At 34.0% G+C, this 17,293-nt stretch overlaps 1 protein-coding gene across 1 annotated transcript; it reads left to right on the top strand.

Annotated features, from left to right (window-relative positions):
* Window positions 1-3,642: 3,642 nt before the first annotated feature.
* LOC112024958 (putative ABC transporter B family member 8) lies at window positions 3,643-16,552 on the top strand. Its single transcript, XM_065780528.1, has 12 exons — window positions 3,643-4,064; window positions 4,145-4,276; window positions 4,809-5,016; window positions 5,347-6,098; window positions 6,206-6,473; window positions 6,568-6,619; window positions 7,048-7,362; window positions 12,013-12,553; window positions 12,983-13,162; window positions 13,609-14,901; window positions 15,009-15,424; window positions 15,858-16,552. The coding sequence occupies exons 1-12, from the start codon at window positions 3,816-3,818 to the stop codon at window positions 16,207-16,209; spliced, it is 4,758 nt and encodes a 1,585-aa protein (XP_065636600.1). The 5' UTR covers window positions 3,643-3,815; the 3' UTR covers window positions 16,210-16,552.
* The last annotated feature ends 741 nt before the right edge of the window (window positions 16,553-17,293 follow it).

Here is a 17,293-nt window from a genome sequence, read left to right as displayed (position 1 = left end):
ATGCCACATGGTAGAACCTCAAGCTACTATGTTGTTGTTGTTGTTGTTGTTGTTATTATTATTATTGAAGAGGCCGCTATGTTATTAAGTCTATGCCTTTATAGATATATTGATTGATTGATGATTATTAATACTAGTGGATGTCCTGCGTGATGCGTGTTCATTATTAGTTATTTTATAATACTCATATTTGTTATAATGTTTGGAAAATTAATTTCAATTATGTATTATGTCACTAAAATAATGAAGAAAAAAAAAATGGAAATACAATGTATCCATAAGTAACAATAATTAATTAGACCCTAAAAATCCCACTACATGCCTATTGATTTTATTTTATTTATTTTATTTTTTTAATCAAGTGTAGATATATATTTGGTTCTTACATTTGATGTTTTCAATATAAAAATTCTTATGATTTCCTTTTTTTTTTTTTCCAGAAGTATTTTAAAAAAAAAAAACATGTGAACTTTTGAAGGCTGAACATCTAAGATTTAAGGTTTATAATTTTTAATTTGCAAAACTAAATATACATGTCAAAAAAGTAAAAATATAACAATAATTGAACAGAGAAATATAAAATTATACTATTTCATATCTTAAGTTTAATTTTACATACATCCAAGTACCTCAATAATCACTTATAAAAATTAAGCACTTCCGAAAAAAAAAAAAATACATATAAAGACTCTATGTCTTCCCTAAACATACCTTTTAGAAATCCAAAAGATTGCTAATGCATTGTATTAAGCTTTGACAGTGTCATTAATAGGTTTAGATCATATGCACGTAAAACCAAAACCAATTTCATACTCTTCTTGATAATAATTTTCTCTCTCTCTCTCTCTCTCTCTCTCTCAATATTTTGTGAAACTAGAATCTATATTATAACATGAAAAACTAATATTGAATGGAAAAAACCTTTTATTTTTGAAATTAATGAAATTAAAAGTGGAAGAGTTCAAGAAGTTGGAAAAAGAGTGGAACCAAATCTCTTAATCTTATGCATTTATGACTTAAAATGGTAATTGATAATAAGATGGGGTGAGGTAAAATACTAAATGAAATACTACTTATACAAGTGTCACATGGCAGAATCTCATACTCTCTCGTATGAGTTCTCTGCTTTTATATATATATATATATATTGAATTAATTAGAGTATGGTCTAACATCTTAATTCTTTCTCAAATGCTTTATGTTTTTATATGTAAGAAAATAAAAAAGTATAATAATTAATAAAGAGGATAAATTTTCTATTTTAATATTATGATAAATTATTATTTATATCAATATGAAGCATGAAAATATTCCATATGCATTTGGGTCAAGGCCATGCCACATGCCATTATGATATATCAGATTAATTATAACATACTATACCTAATAAAGTAATTCGTTTATTCACCCAAGGACTTGTATTTTGGTAATAAACAAGCGGTTGCTTGATGCATATAAGATTAAAAGAATCTGTTGATTTCTTGTCATGGGAAAGTAGAATGCAATATTTGTGACGGTTCAAGTAGTTCAAATTTAGTGTAAAGCCCATCTATGTATAGTGTATTAACAGCATTAGTATTTGGTGTACTAAAAAAAAAATACTGATATAGTATACGGAAATGCTACTTTTTTTAAGTTTTTGACACATCATTTCACAATCCACCCTACATCTTATATCTTACTCTCTCTCTTCTTTTTTTTTTTTTTTTTTTTCAACCAATTAAAAAAATATAAGCCAAAACACATGCAACCCAAAATCTCACACCCATTTTTTTTTTTTTTTTTTTTCAACCAATTAAAAAAATATAAGCCAAAACACATGCAACCCAAAATCTCACACCCACTATAGTTAAGAACATTGTCATTTTGATGGGATAAATATCCGAGTAAGAAAGGAAAAAAGAAAAAGAAAAAAAAGAAAGCAAATTAAATGGCACTGATGTGGCGACTGGTGGCTGTCTCTAATTTGAATGACACTGCAGGGATAATATAAATGCTATTACAGAAACAGTAGCAGCTTTTTCTTGGCTCCAATTTGCATCCAAAAAGTTTTCTTTAACCACTAATTATGTTGGTAAATAGGTTTTTGCAGTCTTAAGGCATCAGGAGGTATAAGGTTTAAACAAGTGACATGCTTCTTTATGCCACTATCTCCAATATGCCAAAAGAGGAAAGAAGAAGGATTAAAGCAATTGGATAGCTAACATGGCATAGATCATATATGTATATTATATATATATGATGGATTCTTTCAGGAAATATCTCATATCTCATGGGAATCTCGTATCTTATTGAAATCATCTCAAATCTCCTGAAACGCACTTCATTGGTAATAGTATTCTTAAAATATCTAACAGGGAAATATTTGATGATCTAGTTAGGTCATATAAATACAAGAGCAAAGGTACCCTATAATGCTTGAAACCTTCTTATTTTATGCAAGAAAAGAGAGAGATATGTTCTTTTATTAGTTTGTTAGTTAGCTCAATTATCATTCATCCTAGAAAACACGAAAGGAAAAGCCAAAAGATCTATGAATACAGATTGAGATCGATCTAACAAGAGAGACCTGTTGGAAAATATTTATTTATTTATTTTTTTAAGAAAATGAAAGAAAAAAAGAATGGAAAGGAAATCAGGGGGAAGAGATCTTAATATGTTGATGATTAATATTTAGAGGGGGAGAAAGTTATTGAGGTCCAACAAATCCAGCTCGGTATATGGCCAGCTATATATAGTGGGATGACAATAGAATCTGTGCATGCAGCTCACCTTAATATACAGCAATATAGAAGAATATGCTCTATGGAATTATCCCAACTATTTCCACGATAATCTCTCTCTCTCTCTCTCTCTCTATCAAAATAAAATTTAGCACAATTCAAAAAATAATATAGCTGCCATGTCCTTTAATAGGTCACCGGCCACACTACCCTTTTTAATAATATATGCTAGCTCTTGACATAATTTTTCCTTCAGAGAAGAAACACTATGGTTATAGATGGAAGCATGGATAAATTTGTGTTAAAAAGATTAGTAGCTTAGTGGTATTACCCAATTCCTTGTGTTCCAATACTCTTCCCCCACGTATTGTAAGGACAAAAAAAGGGTAAGTTTGAGGAAAATATAGCCATTATTGTCATATTTGGTCCATTCTTTTTTCCATTTTTGTACTCTTTCTCTCGGACCTATGGTTAGTAGAATATGAGTTTTATGCTAGGCTTGCGCAGGATGAAAAGGAAATGCAGCCAATGGTAGCCAAATCTAGCATACGGAATAAAACATTTTATAATAGCATAAGTTCAATAATTAATTAAAAAGCCGACATGAAACAACATGATTTCAAAGTAATCTCACAACAACTAAACTAACCAATAGGAAAAGAAGAAGAAAGGGGAGCATTAAAAACCAAAATCGCCAATGGAATACTGGTCACAGTCGTCTTTCTTGAACACTCCACAATTGGGTTATTTTTGCTCTCATAATATTGAAAGTAACAACCACCAAAACATCAAAGACTGTATTTAACAACCCCACATCACATGCATAATGGTTATGATATATATTACCAAAAAAAAAAAAAAGGGTTATGATATAAAGGTTGCTTCATGGAAATCACCAGTCACATCACAGTTATATATAAAGAGTACCATTTCTTTGAGCAAATTAAGTCTTGTATGCACAAGCCTTAACTTAAGTCTTGCTTGCTTCTTTTTTTTACTAGCTCTTGCAAATACACTCAACTCAAGTCATTCTTGCAAACTAGCAATCTGACTCTTTGATTGTACTGTGGTACTAATTAAGAAGTATATATAATGGGTTCTCCAGAGAAGAATGACTTAGAGAAAGGAGGGATGAGAAGGAAGGACAAATCTTCAATAGCCATAATTCTCACATATGCTGACTGGGTTGATATTATGCTTATGTTTTTGGGTACTATTGGTGCTATTGGAGATGGCATGTCTACAAACTGCTTGCTAGTCTTTGCTAGCCGTCTTATGAATAGCTTGGGTTATAGTAAGACCCAACAAAATCATGGGAATTTCATGGATGGGGTTGAAAAGGTTAGTAGTTAACATTCTCATTCCTATTTGTATTTGTCTCTCCTTCTCTCTCATTTCATCTTTTTGGGTTTTGTTAACAGTGCAGCTTATACTTCGTTTACTTGGGATTAGCAGTAATGGTGCTGGCCTTTATGGGTAATTTCAAAATACCTTTTTTTTTCCTTCATTTACTTTGCTTTCTGACTACAATGTGGTGTTTGACTGTTTGGGATGTTTAATGCAAATTAAACCAATCCACTGTGTCTCAAATTGTGTCTCGCATGTAAACACATGTAGTGGAATAAGGAGACATCACCATAATTACAAAAATGAAAAGAGAGATGTGGTGGTTTTATGAAACCCTAGAATGCCCTAGTCTTGACACAAAAAAAAAAAAAAAAAAAAAAAAAAAAAAAAAAAAAAAAAAAAAACATATAAAAAATTCTTCTATTTTCTTAGTCTTGGATGAAAGGAGCTAAGGAAATTGGGGTTTATGTCTATTGAACCGAGATAGTCTTTCATAATTTCATGCATTATATTAGCATACTAGTAATTAGTTGATGAAAGACAAAAACGAAAAGAAAAATGGCATGCCCTATGATATGTATCAATTGTGCACACTACTTGATGAATGATGGGACACAAATATTTTTGCTTTTCCAGAAAAACTGCAAAGCTATATCTCAGTTTGTCCAATATTAGACTATCAAAAACATACCTGACCCTACATTAGTAACTAATGTAGACAATGTTGTATATATTCAGGTGATTGCCCACAAGCTTTCCACAGTTCGAAATGCAGACCTCATTGCAGTCGTAATTGGTGGTTGCATAATTGAAATAGGTTCACATAATGACCTTATCAACCGAAAAAACGGTCATTATGCCAAACTGGCAAAACTACAGAGACAATTCAGCTGCGATGACCAAGAACAAAGCTCTGAATTGCGTGTTTCTTCAGTTGCAAGAAGCAGTGCTGGCCGGCCTAGCACTGCGAGATCAAGCCCAGCATTTTTTCCAAAATCACCAATAATAACCGCAGATAGCCCAGCTCCAGGGTCTCATCCCGTCCTACCTTTTTCCGGCTTCTCTCTCTAAATGCTCCAGAATGGAAACAAGGTCTTGTTGGAAGTCTCTCAGCTATAGCTTTTGGGGCGTCCAACCTGTCTATGCCTTGACCATAGGAGGCATGATAGCTGCTTTTTTGCCCCAAGTCATGAAGAAATGCGTGCTAGAATCCGCACATATTCACTAATTTTCTGTTCACTTACTTTTGGTTTCAATCATAATGAACCTCTTGCAGCACTACAATTTTGCATATATGGAGAGAGGCTCACACAGAGAGTCCGGTTGAGAATGTTGGTGAAGATGTTGTCTTTTGAAACAGCTTGGTTTGATGATGAGCAAAACTCTAGTGGAGCCTTATGTTCAAGATTGAGCAATGAGGCTTCCATGGTTAAGTCCCTTGTAGCTGACAGACTTTCTTTACTACTCCAAACAGCTTCGGCTGTGACTATTGCAATGATCATGGGGCTAGTTGTGGCTTGGAAACTAGCACTAGTCATGATCGCGGTTCAACCTCTCACAATTCTATGTTTCTACACGCGTAAAGTATTACTCTCTACCATGTCCACCAATTGTGTTAAGGCACAAAATCAAAGTACTCAAATTGCCGTGGAAGCTGTCTATAATCATAGAATTGTGACTTCATTTGGAAGTGTAGAGAAGGTTCTTCAACTATTTGATCAAGCTCAGGAGGCACCAAGGACAGAAGCAAGGAAGAAGGCATGGCTAGCCGGGATTGGCATGGGTTCAGCTCAGTGCCTAACATTTATGTCATGGGCTTTGGATTTCTGGTATGGAGGTACATTAGTGGAAAAGGGAGAGATATCGGCCGGGGACGTGTTCAAGACATTTTTCATATTGGTCAGCACCGGGAAGGTCATAGCTGAAGCTGGTAGCATGACTTCAGATTTAGCCAAGGGTGCCACTGCAGTTGCATCTGTGTTCAAAATTCTTGACCGGCAATCATTGATTCCAGGGTCTTATAATAATGTAAGTTACAACTAGCTAATTAACTTGAAGCTTGTCACGTTCTTTTTGGCTTAAAGTATTGCACAAAGTTTATGTTATTTGATTGATTCGTTTGCATTTTGAAATAGGATGGTGGTGACAATGGGGGAACTAAGTTGGAAAAAATAAGTGGAAGGATAGAGATGAAAAAGGTTGATTTTGCATACCCAAGCCGTCCTGAGACCTTAGTGTTGCGCCAATTTTGCCTGGAGGTGAAACCGGGCACGAGTATTGGACTTGTTGGGAAAAGTGGGTGTGGAAAATCAACGGTGATTGGATTAATCCAAAGGTTTTATGATGTTGAGAGTGGGTCAGTGAAAGTAGATGGGGTGGACATAAGGCAATTGATATTCAATGGTATAGGAGGCACACGGCACTCGTTAGCCAAGAGCCAGTTATATATTCAGGTAGCATCCGTGACAACATTGTGATTGGAAGCTTGATGCCTTAGAGAATGAGGTGGTGGAGGCTGCCAGAGCTGCCAATGCCCATGAGTTTATCTCGTAAGTATTCTTTGTTCATCATTGATTGCCAGCAATTTAGCATGTCATGTAAAAAGTTAAACAATAATTCTAGGACACATCAAATTGGGAACATGTTGATTTGTGTGATTGTGAGTGATGGATACTTTCTACTCACTTTTGTTTACATTGACCCGCCATTTTTGGTCTCTCACTCACGGTCACACTTACAAACATATTATAAAATTGGGTTAGTCTAAAATATTGTTGAAAGTTAAATTGGCAAACTAGAACATCGGCAATTTTTCTTAGGACAATCAGACCCAACATTTTAAATCAATAATAGGTGATTAAATGAGGGCAATAAAATTTGGGGTTTGAATTGGATTAATAAAATGGAATATTAACATTGTTATTTTATATGATAAGGTTAGTCCAATTATTGACTTCATTATTATTACTTCGTGTAGATCCCTTAAAGAAGGGTATGAAACTGAATGTGGCGAAAGAGGAGTGCAATTGTCAGGAGGGCAAAAGCAAAGAATAGCAATAGCAAGGGCCATAATTCGGAATCCAACAATATTACTACTAGACGAGGCAACAAGCGCTCTGGATGTGCAATCTGAGCAAGTTGTTCAAGAAGCATTGGATAGAATCATGATTGGGAGGAGTACAATTGTGATAGCACATAGGCTCAACACCATAAAAGGGCTCGATTCAATTGCATTTGTGGCAGATGGGAAGGTGATGGAGCAAGACCTATGCTCAACTCAAGAGCAAGCGGGGTGCCTTCTTTACTCTTGCTTGCCTTCAAACTTAGGTTAGGTCAACTACTTGAAAAATCTATATAGTTATGATGGGGTTGGCAAAGATTTGGGCCTACTAAGTACAAGCCATGCAACAAATCAGTATTGTTTAGAAAGAATGGCCTCGTAATGTAAAACAGTGTCTGTCTCTACCTTGATGCTCAATATCTTTTCCTTTTTGGGTCAACTTGCCCAATATTTCATCGGCCTAGATACAGCAAACTTAATTGCTACTCAACAGCCGAAGTACACACCGAATAATCAAGCATTCCAACTTAAGCTGGAGTTTGTATTAGCTTTTTTTTTTTTTTTTTTTTTTTTTTTTTTTTTTTTTTTTTTTTTTTTTTTTCCGAGAATCAATTAGCTTGTTCTTTGAAGTATCTGTATTGTAGATTTGTAGTTGGTCAAAAGTTTCTTTTTTTTTTTTTTTTTTTTTTTTTTTTTAAATCGTAATTACTTGAACTCGCTCTAATTTCGTGCACATTTGCCATAATCTTTGTATGGGTGTGTTTCGTTTGTATGTTTGAACACCCTTAGCATATGAATATTATATGATAGATTTAAGGGACAAGTAATCCGGAAAAATCCAAACGTTGAGTTCCTGTGATGGGCTCTAGCCATTTTCATTTTCAGAATCGATCTTATTATGTCCTGTGGCCATTATGTTGTCTCAGACTGGGCCAGCTCCAACGTATACACTGCCAACCGTCTAGTGATGTAAATCCCATATAAGGAGTAACGGACAAAAATAAGAAATAAATAATATGAATATATATATATATATATATATATTTTGAAGAGAATTTCAACCTATGACGTCCGCTCTTGATGATAGTTTTTATTATTCAACCACAGTTTTTGGTGTTGGCGGAGATTAAACTCTAAATCTCTTATTCATCCATAAGAGATTTTACTAATTGAACTAACTGGAACCCTTAATAATATGAATATCTTGTTCACACATACTAGCAACATAATAGCATGTATTTAGTTTTTCTAAAATAGGTAACCTTTATTACCAACAAACTTGACAAAGGAACACGCCAAGACAAACTAAGGGTTTGTTTGAATACCGTTTATTTTACTGAAACTGAAAATTTATTACTGAAGGTACTATAGATAAAAGTAAAAGTTAGCTAAAATAGTACAGTAGAGTTCATGAATATTATTAAACCAAAACACCAATCAGTTTTTGGTGTTGGCGGGATTGAACTTTAGATCTCTTATTCATTCATAAGAGATTTTACTAATTGAACTAATTAGAACCTTTAATAATATGAATATCTTGTTCACACATACTAGCAACATAATAGCATGTATTTAGTTTTTCTAAAACATAGGTAACCTTTATTACCAACAAACTTGACAAAGGAACACGCCAAGACAAACAAGGTTTGTTTGGATATCGCTTATTTTGTGAAACTGAAAACTTATTGCTGAAAGTACTAAGATAAAAGTAAAAGTTAGCTAAAATAGTACAGTGAAGCTCATGAATAGTACCAAAAAGTGCAGTGGGCTCATGAATAGTACAAAAAATAAGTTGAATAGTGAAATACTTTCATTTTTCATTGGTATCAAACGGAGGCTAAGCGTGTAGGTAATATTGCTTGACTTTTATTCAATTTTATTCGAATATTTATTGTGCTATATTGCACCTAAGTTTTGCCATTTTTAGAATATTAATGATATGACCAAACTAGTATTTTTATTATTTTTTATTGTTAGATTTAACTTTTATGAAAAACAAGTCGTAGACCCATGCAATGCACATGCTAATTTTGATTTCATATTATTTTTGTTAAGTAAAGAATGAGAATAATAGTTGAGATTTATAAGTAATAGTCCCTAAACAAAATTATAATAGTTTCTATTTTGATAATCACTAAACTCATATATGAGAATCAACTATTAAAATTTTTCTCCCCAAAATATATTGATTTCTATTATTCCTTTCCATACAATTTAAGAAGTGTGAAAAACTAAGGAAGCTAAATGAGTAGTTGATCTTAGTCAATCAATAAAAAGCATAAAAGGGGTAAGGGAAAGCAATCGTATTCACAGATAATTGTTTATATATGTCCATATTTGTTTTTGTATAATAATACTCTTGCTTTCTAAAATATTCATGTAGCAACTATATCTTGTTTGATCTTTCCTAGTTCTGTAGCTTTAACCTAACTCACAGCATCTAAACCAATGATCATGAAAAAGAACCTAGCAAAATGAAGCCAAATACAATTTCGAAAATTTAGTGATAATTAATAGAGAGATTAAAAGATATCACAAATAAGTAGTGATAATTAAAAATATTTCCATCCCAAATACTATACTTATTGGTTTTAACCAATAAGAGAGATTAAAAGAGAACACACACACACACACACCACACACACACACACACACACACACACATATGTAGGGGAGGGAAAAATGTATATACGATACATAAGTGTTGAAGGAGGGGAAAGGTTGGGGAAGAGGAAGAGACTTCATATGTTTTGGTAATTGAAAAATGTATTTATAATTGGTAAGTTGCATATTAATTTATATATATATATATATATTTTTTTAAAAAAACTAATCAAATCCAATGTAGTAAGATAATAGTAAGTTTGAATAGAGGACTTTGGGTTACCATAGAGGTTTATGAAAAATTTACGACTTTACATATTCATTATTTTTTTTCTCCCAAAATTTTTATGGGAGAAAATAATTTCCTTCATAAATGAGAATTTTATGATTTTTTTTTTCAATTAGATAGAGAAATATATAGGAAGGCAAAAAAAGAAAAAAGAAAAAAAAAACAAAAAAAAAAAAAATGATTGTATTTCTAAAAGAGCTAATAGTGAATATTTAAGTACATATTATTTAAGAATTATAATAGTGAAATTTGTAGTACAAAAGAAATGCCTAGTTGATTTCCTTTTGTATTTATCTATTATATTTCCTATGTTATTTCTATTATATTTTTGAATATTTAAGGAGTATGATGGATTGAAGTGCAACATATCATAGCTAAATTGAACAATAAGATATAAGTTTAAGCCTCTCTCTCTCTCTCTCTCTCTCTCTCTCTCTCTCTCGAGAATTAGATAAGCTTAATTAAGCTAATTACTAAGGTAATATGATTTAATTCATGTTGGACTACACAAAATCATTCTATTTTATATATATATATATATATATTGGTTAGCATGATTTGAATTAAGTTACAGGATTTCCTAAGAATGAGATCATGTCAAGGGATATGCTTCAATTGAGAGAATTTTTTAATTTCAAAGTAATGGACATTAGTATTACCATGGAAACATAAAGCAATATTGCATGCATGTCCATAGTCATAAAATGGATGCAATAGTTATAAATTGTAAGAACTTTTTTTGTGAAGATAAATGGTACCCAATTTTTTTTTTTTTTTTTTGGACGAAGACATTATCTTTATCTTATTAGGGTTGTAAAGTTGAAAATAAGTCCAGTCAATGTTTATTCATATTCACCATTAGTTGAGAAAGTTGAGTTTTCTTTACAAAAGTAATCTCTTGAACCTTATCTCACGTTGGGGAAATGCACCATTTCTGAAGGGAAATTAGTGCAGAAATTTGAATAGGAGGAACTTAATGATATACACCAAACTTAATTAAATTCACCAATTCAACTACAAGGGGCTGATTGCAATTGGAGTCATTACTTGGTCATCAGCATTTGGCGCTTCTATCTTAGAAGCTTGTTTATATTCATGTTGCATTGTTAGTCATACCTGATCTTAGCAATAGGTAGTTACTTGAATAATCTTGAATGCTATTTTGAATTGATTGCTTAAAAATATGATCAGCGTCTTGTTTAATGGGGAAAAAAAATCATTGCAAGATTATAACAGATATAAGCAGGCCAAAGATTATAACAGATGGTCGGATATAGGTAGGCCAACAATATAGCTCAAGTAAAAATGTCAAATCATGAGGCAAAGAAACTAGAAATCCAAAAGAATAAAAGTAAAGTGAAAAAGAGACTTATCGTTCGTTGGCACATCATATTGCCCATTGACTATTTTCAATTCCATCGCCTACAGTTATATGCTTAATATATTTATATTATGTTTTAAATGAAATACATAATTTCGTACATATTGCCCATTGACTATTTTCAATTCCATCGCCTACAGTTATATGCTTAATATATTTATATTATGTTTTAAATGAAATACATAATTTCGTACTCAGGAATTTCAATGAATAGTACTCAGCAAAGTTTCTTTTATTAATTGAACTTGAAACATCATATTGCAAGTGCATTCATTTTTATCTAGATATTCAAGTACGGCCACCATATCAATAGTTAATTACTTATCAAATTTAATTTGTAAAATTAAATAATAGGAATAAAGAACTGAGTTCATCTTTGCCTGTTTGGTTAGACTTATTTTTGTCTAATGTCGCTTATGTATAACTTTTTCTTTTTTTGAACAAAATAAACCTATGAAAATAAGCTGTAACAAACAAATGGCACTTTCACATAATTTAGGTAGACATCTACTTGTTTGCACTAAGCACTTTCCTTACTTTATTAAGGTTTTCTTTTACAATAGAGTTAATATAATGATCTTTTTAAAAAATGATGACTATAATGCAGATCCCTTGGCATGGCACTTCCTGATGTCAAGTACTTCACGGAAGCTTCGGTTGCAGCTACACGAATATTTGATAGGATCAACCGGATACCCTTAATTGATTGTGAAAATACAAAAGGACTTGTATTGGACAAAATTAGAGGCGAATTAGAATTTGAGCATGTCAAATTCACATACCCTTCTCGTCCGGATTCCATTGTCCTCAAAGATTTTAGTCTTAAAGTTGAAGCTGGGAAAACTGTTGCTCTTGTTGGTGCCAGTGGAAGTGGCAAATCCACAGCAATTGCATTAGTGCAACGGTTTTATGATGCTGATGATGGATTTGTGAGAATTGATGGTGTCGATATAAAATCTTTACAGATGAAATGGATAAGAGGGAAAATGGGACTTGTTAGTCAAGAACATGCATTGTTTGGGACATCAATAAAGGAAAATATACTATTTGGGAAGCTTGATGCCACCATGGATGAAGTCATCGCTGCAGCCATGGCTGCCAATGCTCATAACTTCATCAGGCAGCTTCCTGCAGGATATGAGACCAAGGTGGGTTACACAATGAAAGCATTCATTATAGTACGTACAAAACTTGGGTGAAGTTTCTTACATGTTGTATTTTAGGTTTCCTAATTAATTAAATTCAACCATGTGGCTACATTATCCAATGAGGCACTTAATTGAAGTTAATTGTTGATGTGAGAAGATATCTTTAATGCTGCATTTGTCAATTTAGTCATATTATTGAACAATATTAGGAATCTAAGATGCTGCAATCAGGGAACTATACCCAAGTTTTCCCCTTTTGAAGTTAAAGGGAAATTTTGAGTGATAAAGGGAAGTAAGACATTCCCTAATTTTCACTAATTGATGGTCCATTTGGGAGAGAATACATTGTATAATTGTTGTTCAAGTTCTAGCTTGAATCTTAAAATAGACAGATCAAAAATAGTATTGATATTATTTCTTATGTAACAGGTTGGTGAAAGAGGAGCACTATTATCAGGTGGACAGAAACAACGAATTGCGATTGCCAGAGCCATTATAAAAAACCCTTTGATTCTCCTACTTGATGAAGCAACAAGTGCTCTTGACTCCGAATCAGAAGCACTAATCCAAAATGCCCTTGATCAAGCCTCCATGGGAAGAACTACCTTGGTATTTACCCACTTTCAATATTGCTAAATTTACCCTTGAATTCACTCTACCTTTTTTGATTTCTACCTAGATGACACCTGAAGTCAATGGATTAAGAGATCATCACAACCAACATATAAAAAATTCTTCTATTTTCTTAGTCTTGGATGAAAGGAGCTAAGGAAATTGGGGTTTATGTCTATTGAACCGAGATAGTCTTTCATAATTTCATGCATTATATTAGCATACTAGTAATTAGTTGATGAAAGACAAAAACGAAAAGAAAAATGGCATGCCCTATGATATGTATCAATTGTGCACACTACTTGATGAATGATGGGACACAAATATTTTTGCTTTTCCAGAAAAACTGCAAAGCTATATCTCAGTTTGTCCAATATTAGACTATCAAAAACATACCTGACCCTACATTAGTAACTAATGTAGACAATGTTGTATATATTCAGGTGATTGCCCACAAGCTTTCCACAGTTCGAAATGCAGACCTCATTGCAGTCGTAATTGGTGGTTGCATAATTGAAATAGGTTCACATAATGACCTTATCAACCGAAAAAACGGTCATTATGCCAAACTGGCAAAACTACAGAGACAATTCAGCTGCGATGACCAAGAACAAAGCTCTGAATTGCGTGTTTCTTCAGTTGCAAGAAGCAGTGCTGGCCGGCCTAGCACTGCGAGATCAAGCCCAGCATTTTTTCCAAAATCACCAATAATAACCGCAGATAGCCCAGCTCCAGGGTCTCATCCCCGTCCTACCTTTTTCCGGCTTCTCTCTCTAAATGCTCCAGAATGGAAACAAGGTCTTGTTGGAAGTCTCTCAGCTATAGCTTTTGGGGCGGTCCAACCTGTCTATGCCTTGACCATAGGAGGCATGATAGCTGCTTTTTTTGCCCCAAGTCATGAAGAAATGCGTGCTAGAATCCGCACATATTCACTAATTTTCTGTTCACTTACTTTGGTTTCAATCATAATGAACCTCTTGCAGCACTACAATTTTGCATATATGGGAGAGAGGCTCACAAAGAGAGTCCGGTTGAGAATGTTGGTGAAGATGTTGTCTTTTGAAACAGCTTGGTTTGATGATGAGCAAAACTCTAGTGGAGCCTTATGTTCAAGATTGAGCAATGAGGCTTCCATGGTTAAGTCCCTTGTAGCTGACAGACTTTCTTTACTACTCCAAACAGCTTCGGCTGTGACTATTGCAATGATCATGGGGCTAGTTGTGGCTTGGAAACTAGCACTAGTCATGATCGCGGTTCAACCTCTCACAATTCTATGTTTCTACACGCGTAAAGTATTACTCTCTACCATGTCCACCAATTGTGTTAAGGCACAAAATCAAAGTACTCAAATTGCCGTGGAAGCTGTCTATAATCATAGAATTGTGACTTCATTTGGAAGTGTAGAGAAGGTTCTTCAACTATTTGATCAAGCTCAGGAGGCACCAAGGACAGAAGCAAGGAAGAAGGCATGGCTAGCCGGGATTGGCATGGGTTCAGCTCAGTGCCTAACATTTATGTCATGGGCTTTGGATTTCTGGTATGGAGGTACATTAGTGGAAAAGGGAGAGATATCGGCCGGGGACGTGTTCAAGACATTTTTCATATTGGTCAGCACCGGGAAGGTCATAGCTGAAGCTGGTAGCATGACTTCAGATTTAGCCAAGGGTGCCACTGCAGTTGCATCTGTGTTCAAAATTCTTGACCGGCAATCATTGATTCCAGGGTCTTATAATAATGTAAGTTACAACTAGCTAATTAACTTGAAGCTTGTCACGTTCTTTTTGGCTTAAAGTATTGCACAAAGTTTATGTTATTTGATTGATTCGTTTGCATTTTGAAATAGGATGGTGGTGACAATGGGGGAACTAAGTTGGAAAAAATAAGTGGAAGGATAGAGATGAAAAAGGTTGATTTTGCATACCCAAGCCGTCCTGAGACCTTAGTGTTGCGCCAATTTTGCCTGGAGGTGAAACCGGGCACGAGTATTGGACTTGTTGGGAAAAGTGGGTGTGGAAAATCAACGGTGATTGGATTAATCCAAAGGTTTTATGATGTTGAGAGTGGGTCAGTGAAAGTAGATGGGGTGGACATAAGGCAATTGGATATTCAATGGTATAGGAGGCACACGGCACTCGTTAGCCAAGAGCCAGTTATATATTCAGGTAGCATCCGTGACAACATTGTGATTGGGAAGCTTGATGCCTTAGAGAATGAGGTGGTGGAGGCTGCCAGAGCTGCCAATGCCCATGAGTTTATCTCGTAAGTATTCTTTGTTCATCATTGAATTGCCAGCAATTTAGCATGTCATGTAAAAAGTTAAACAATAATTCTAGGGACACATCAAATTTGGGAACATGTTGATTTGTGTGATTGTGAGTGATGGATACTTTCTACTCACTTTTGTTTACATTGACCCGCCATTTTTGGTCTCTCACTCACGGTCACACTTACAAACATATTATAAAATTGGGTTAGTCTAAAATATTGTTGAAAGTTAAATTGGCAAACTAGAACATCGGCAATTTTTCTTAGGACAATCAGACCCAACATTTTAAATCAATAATAGGTGATTAAATGAGGGCAATAAAATTTGGGGTTTGAATTGGATTAATAAAATGGAATATTAACATTGGTTATTTTTATATGATAAGGTTAGTCCAATTATTGACTTCATTATTATTACTTCGTGTAGATCCCTTAAAGAAGGGTATGAAACTGAATGTGGCGAAAGAGGAGTGCAATTGTCAGGAGGGCAAAAGCAAAGAATAGCAATAGCAAGGGCCATAATTCGGAATCCAACAATATTACTACTAGACGAGGCAACAAGCGCTCTGGATGTGCAATCTGAGCAAGTTGTTCAAGAAGCATTGGATAGAATCATGATTGGGAGGAGTACAATTGTGATAGCACATAGGCTCAACACCATAAAAGGGCTCGATTCAATTGCATTTGTGGCAGATGGGAAGGTGATGGAGCAAGGAACCTATGCTCAACTCAAGAGCAAGCGGGGTGCCTTCTTTACTCTTGCTTGCCTTCAAACTTAGGTTAGGTCAACTACTTGAAAAAATCTATATAGTTATGATGGGGTTGGCAAAGATTTGGGCCTACTAAGTACAAGCCATGCAACAAATCAGTATTGTTTAGAAAGAATGGCCTCGTAATGTAAAACAGTGTCTGTCTCTACCTTGATGCTCAATATCTTTTCCTTTTTGGGTCAACTTGCCCAATATTTCATCGGCCTAGATACAGCAAACTTAATTGCTACTCAACAGCCGAAGTACACACCGAATAACCAAGCATTCCAACTTAAGCTGGAGTTTGTATTAGCTTGTTCTTTTTTTTTTTTTTTTTTTTTTTTTTTTTGTTTTTTTTTTTTTTTTTTTTTTTTTTTTTTTCCGAGAATCAATTAGCTTGTTCTTTGAAGTATCTGTATTGTAGATTTGTAGTTGGTCAAAAGTCCCTTTTTTTTTTTTTTTTTTTTTTTTTTTTAAATCGTAATTACTTGAACTCGCTCTAATTTCGTGCACATTTGCCATAATCTTTGTATGGGGTGTGTTTCGTTTGTATGTTTGAACACCCTTAGCATATGAATATTATATGATAGATTTAAGGGACAAGTAATCCGGAAAAATCCAAACTGTTGATGTTCCTGTGATGGGCTCTAGCCATTTTCATTTTCAGAATCGATCTTATTATGTCCTGTGGCCATTATGTTGTCTCAGACTGGGCCAGCTCCAACGTATACACTGCCAACCGTCTAGTGATGTAAATCCCATATAAGGAGTAACGGACAAAAATAAGAAATAAATAATATGAATATATATATATATATATATATTTTGAAGAGAATTTCAACCTATGACGTCCGCTCTTGATGATAGTTTTTTATTATTAAACCAAAACACCAACCAGTTTTTGGTGTTGGCGGAGATTAAACTCTAAATCTCTTATTCATCCATAAGAGATTTTACTAATTGAACTAACTGGAACCCTTAATAATATGAATATCTTGTTCACACATACTAGCAACATAATAGCATGTATTTAGTTTTTCTAAAACATAGGTAACCTTTATTACCAACAAACTTGACAAAGGAACACGCCAAGACAAACTAAGGGTTTGTTTGA

This window comes from Quercus suber, unplaced genomic scaffold (assembly GCF_002906115.3).
Source record: "Quercus suber isolate HL8 unplaced genomic scaffold, Cork oak 2.0 scaffold_238, whole genome shotgun sequence".
Classification (NCBI taxonomy): Eukaryota; Viridiplantae; Streptophyta; class Magnoliopsida; order Fagales; family Fagaceae; genus Quercus; species Quercus suber.
This window is presented reverse-complemented; position numbering and strand designations above follow the sequence as displayed.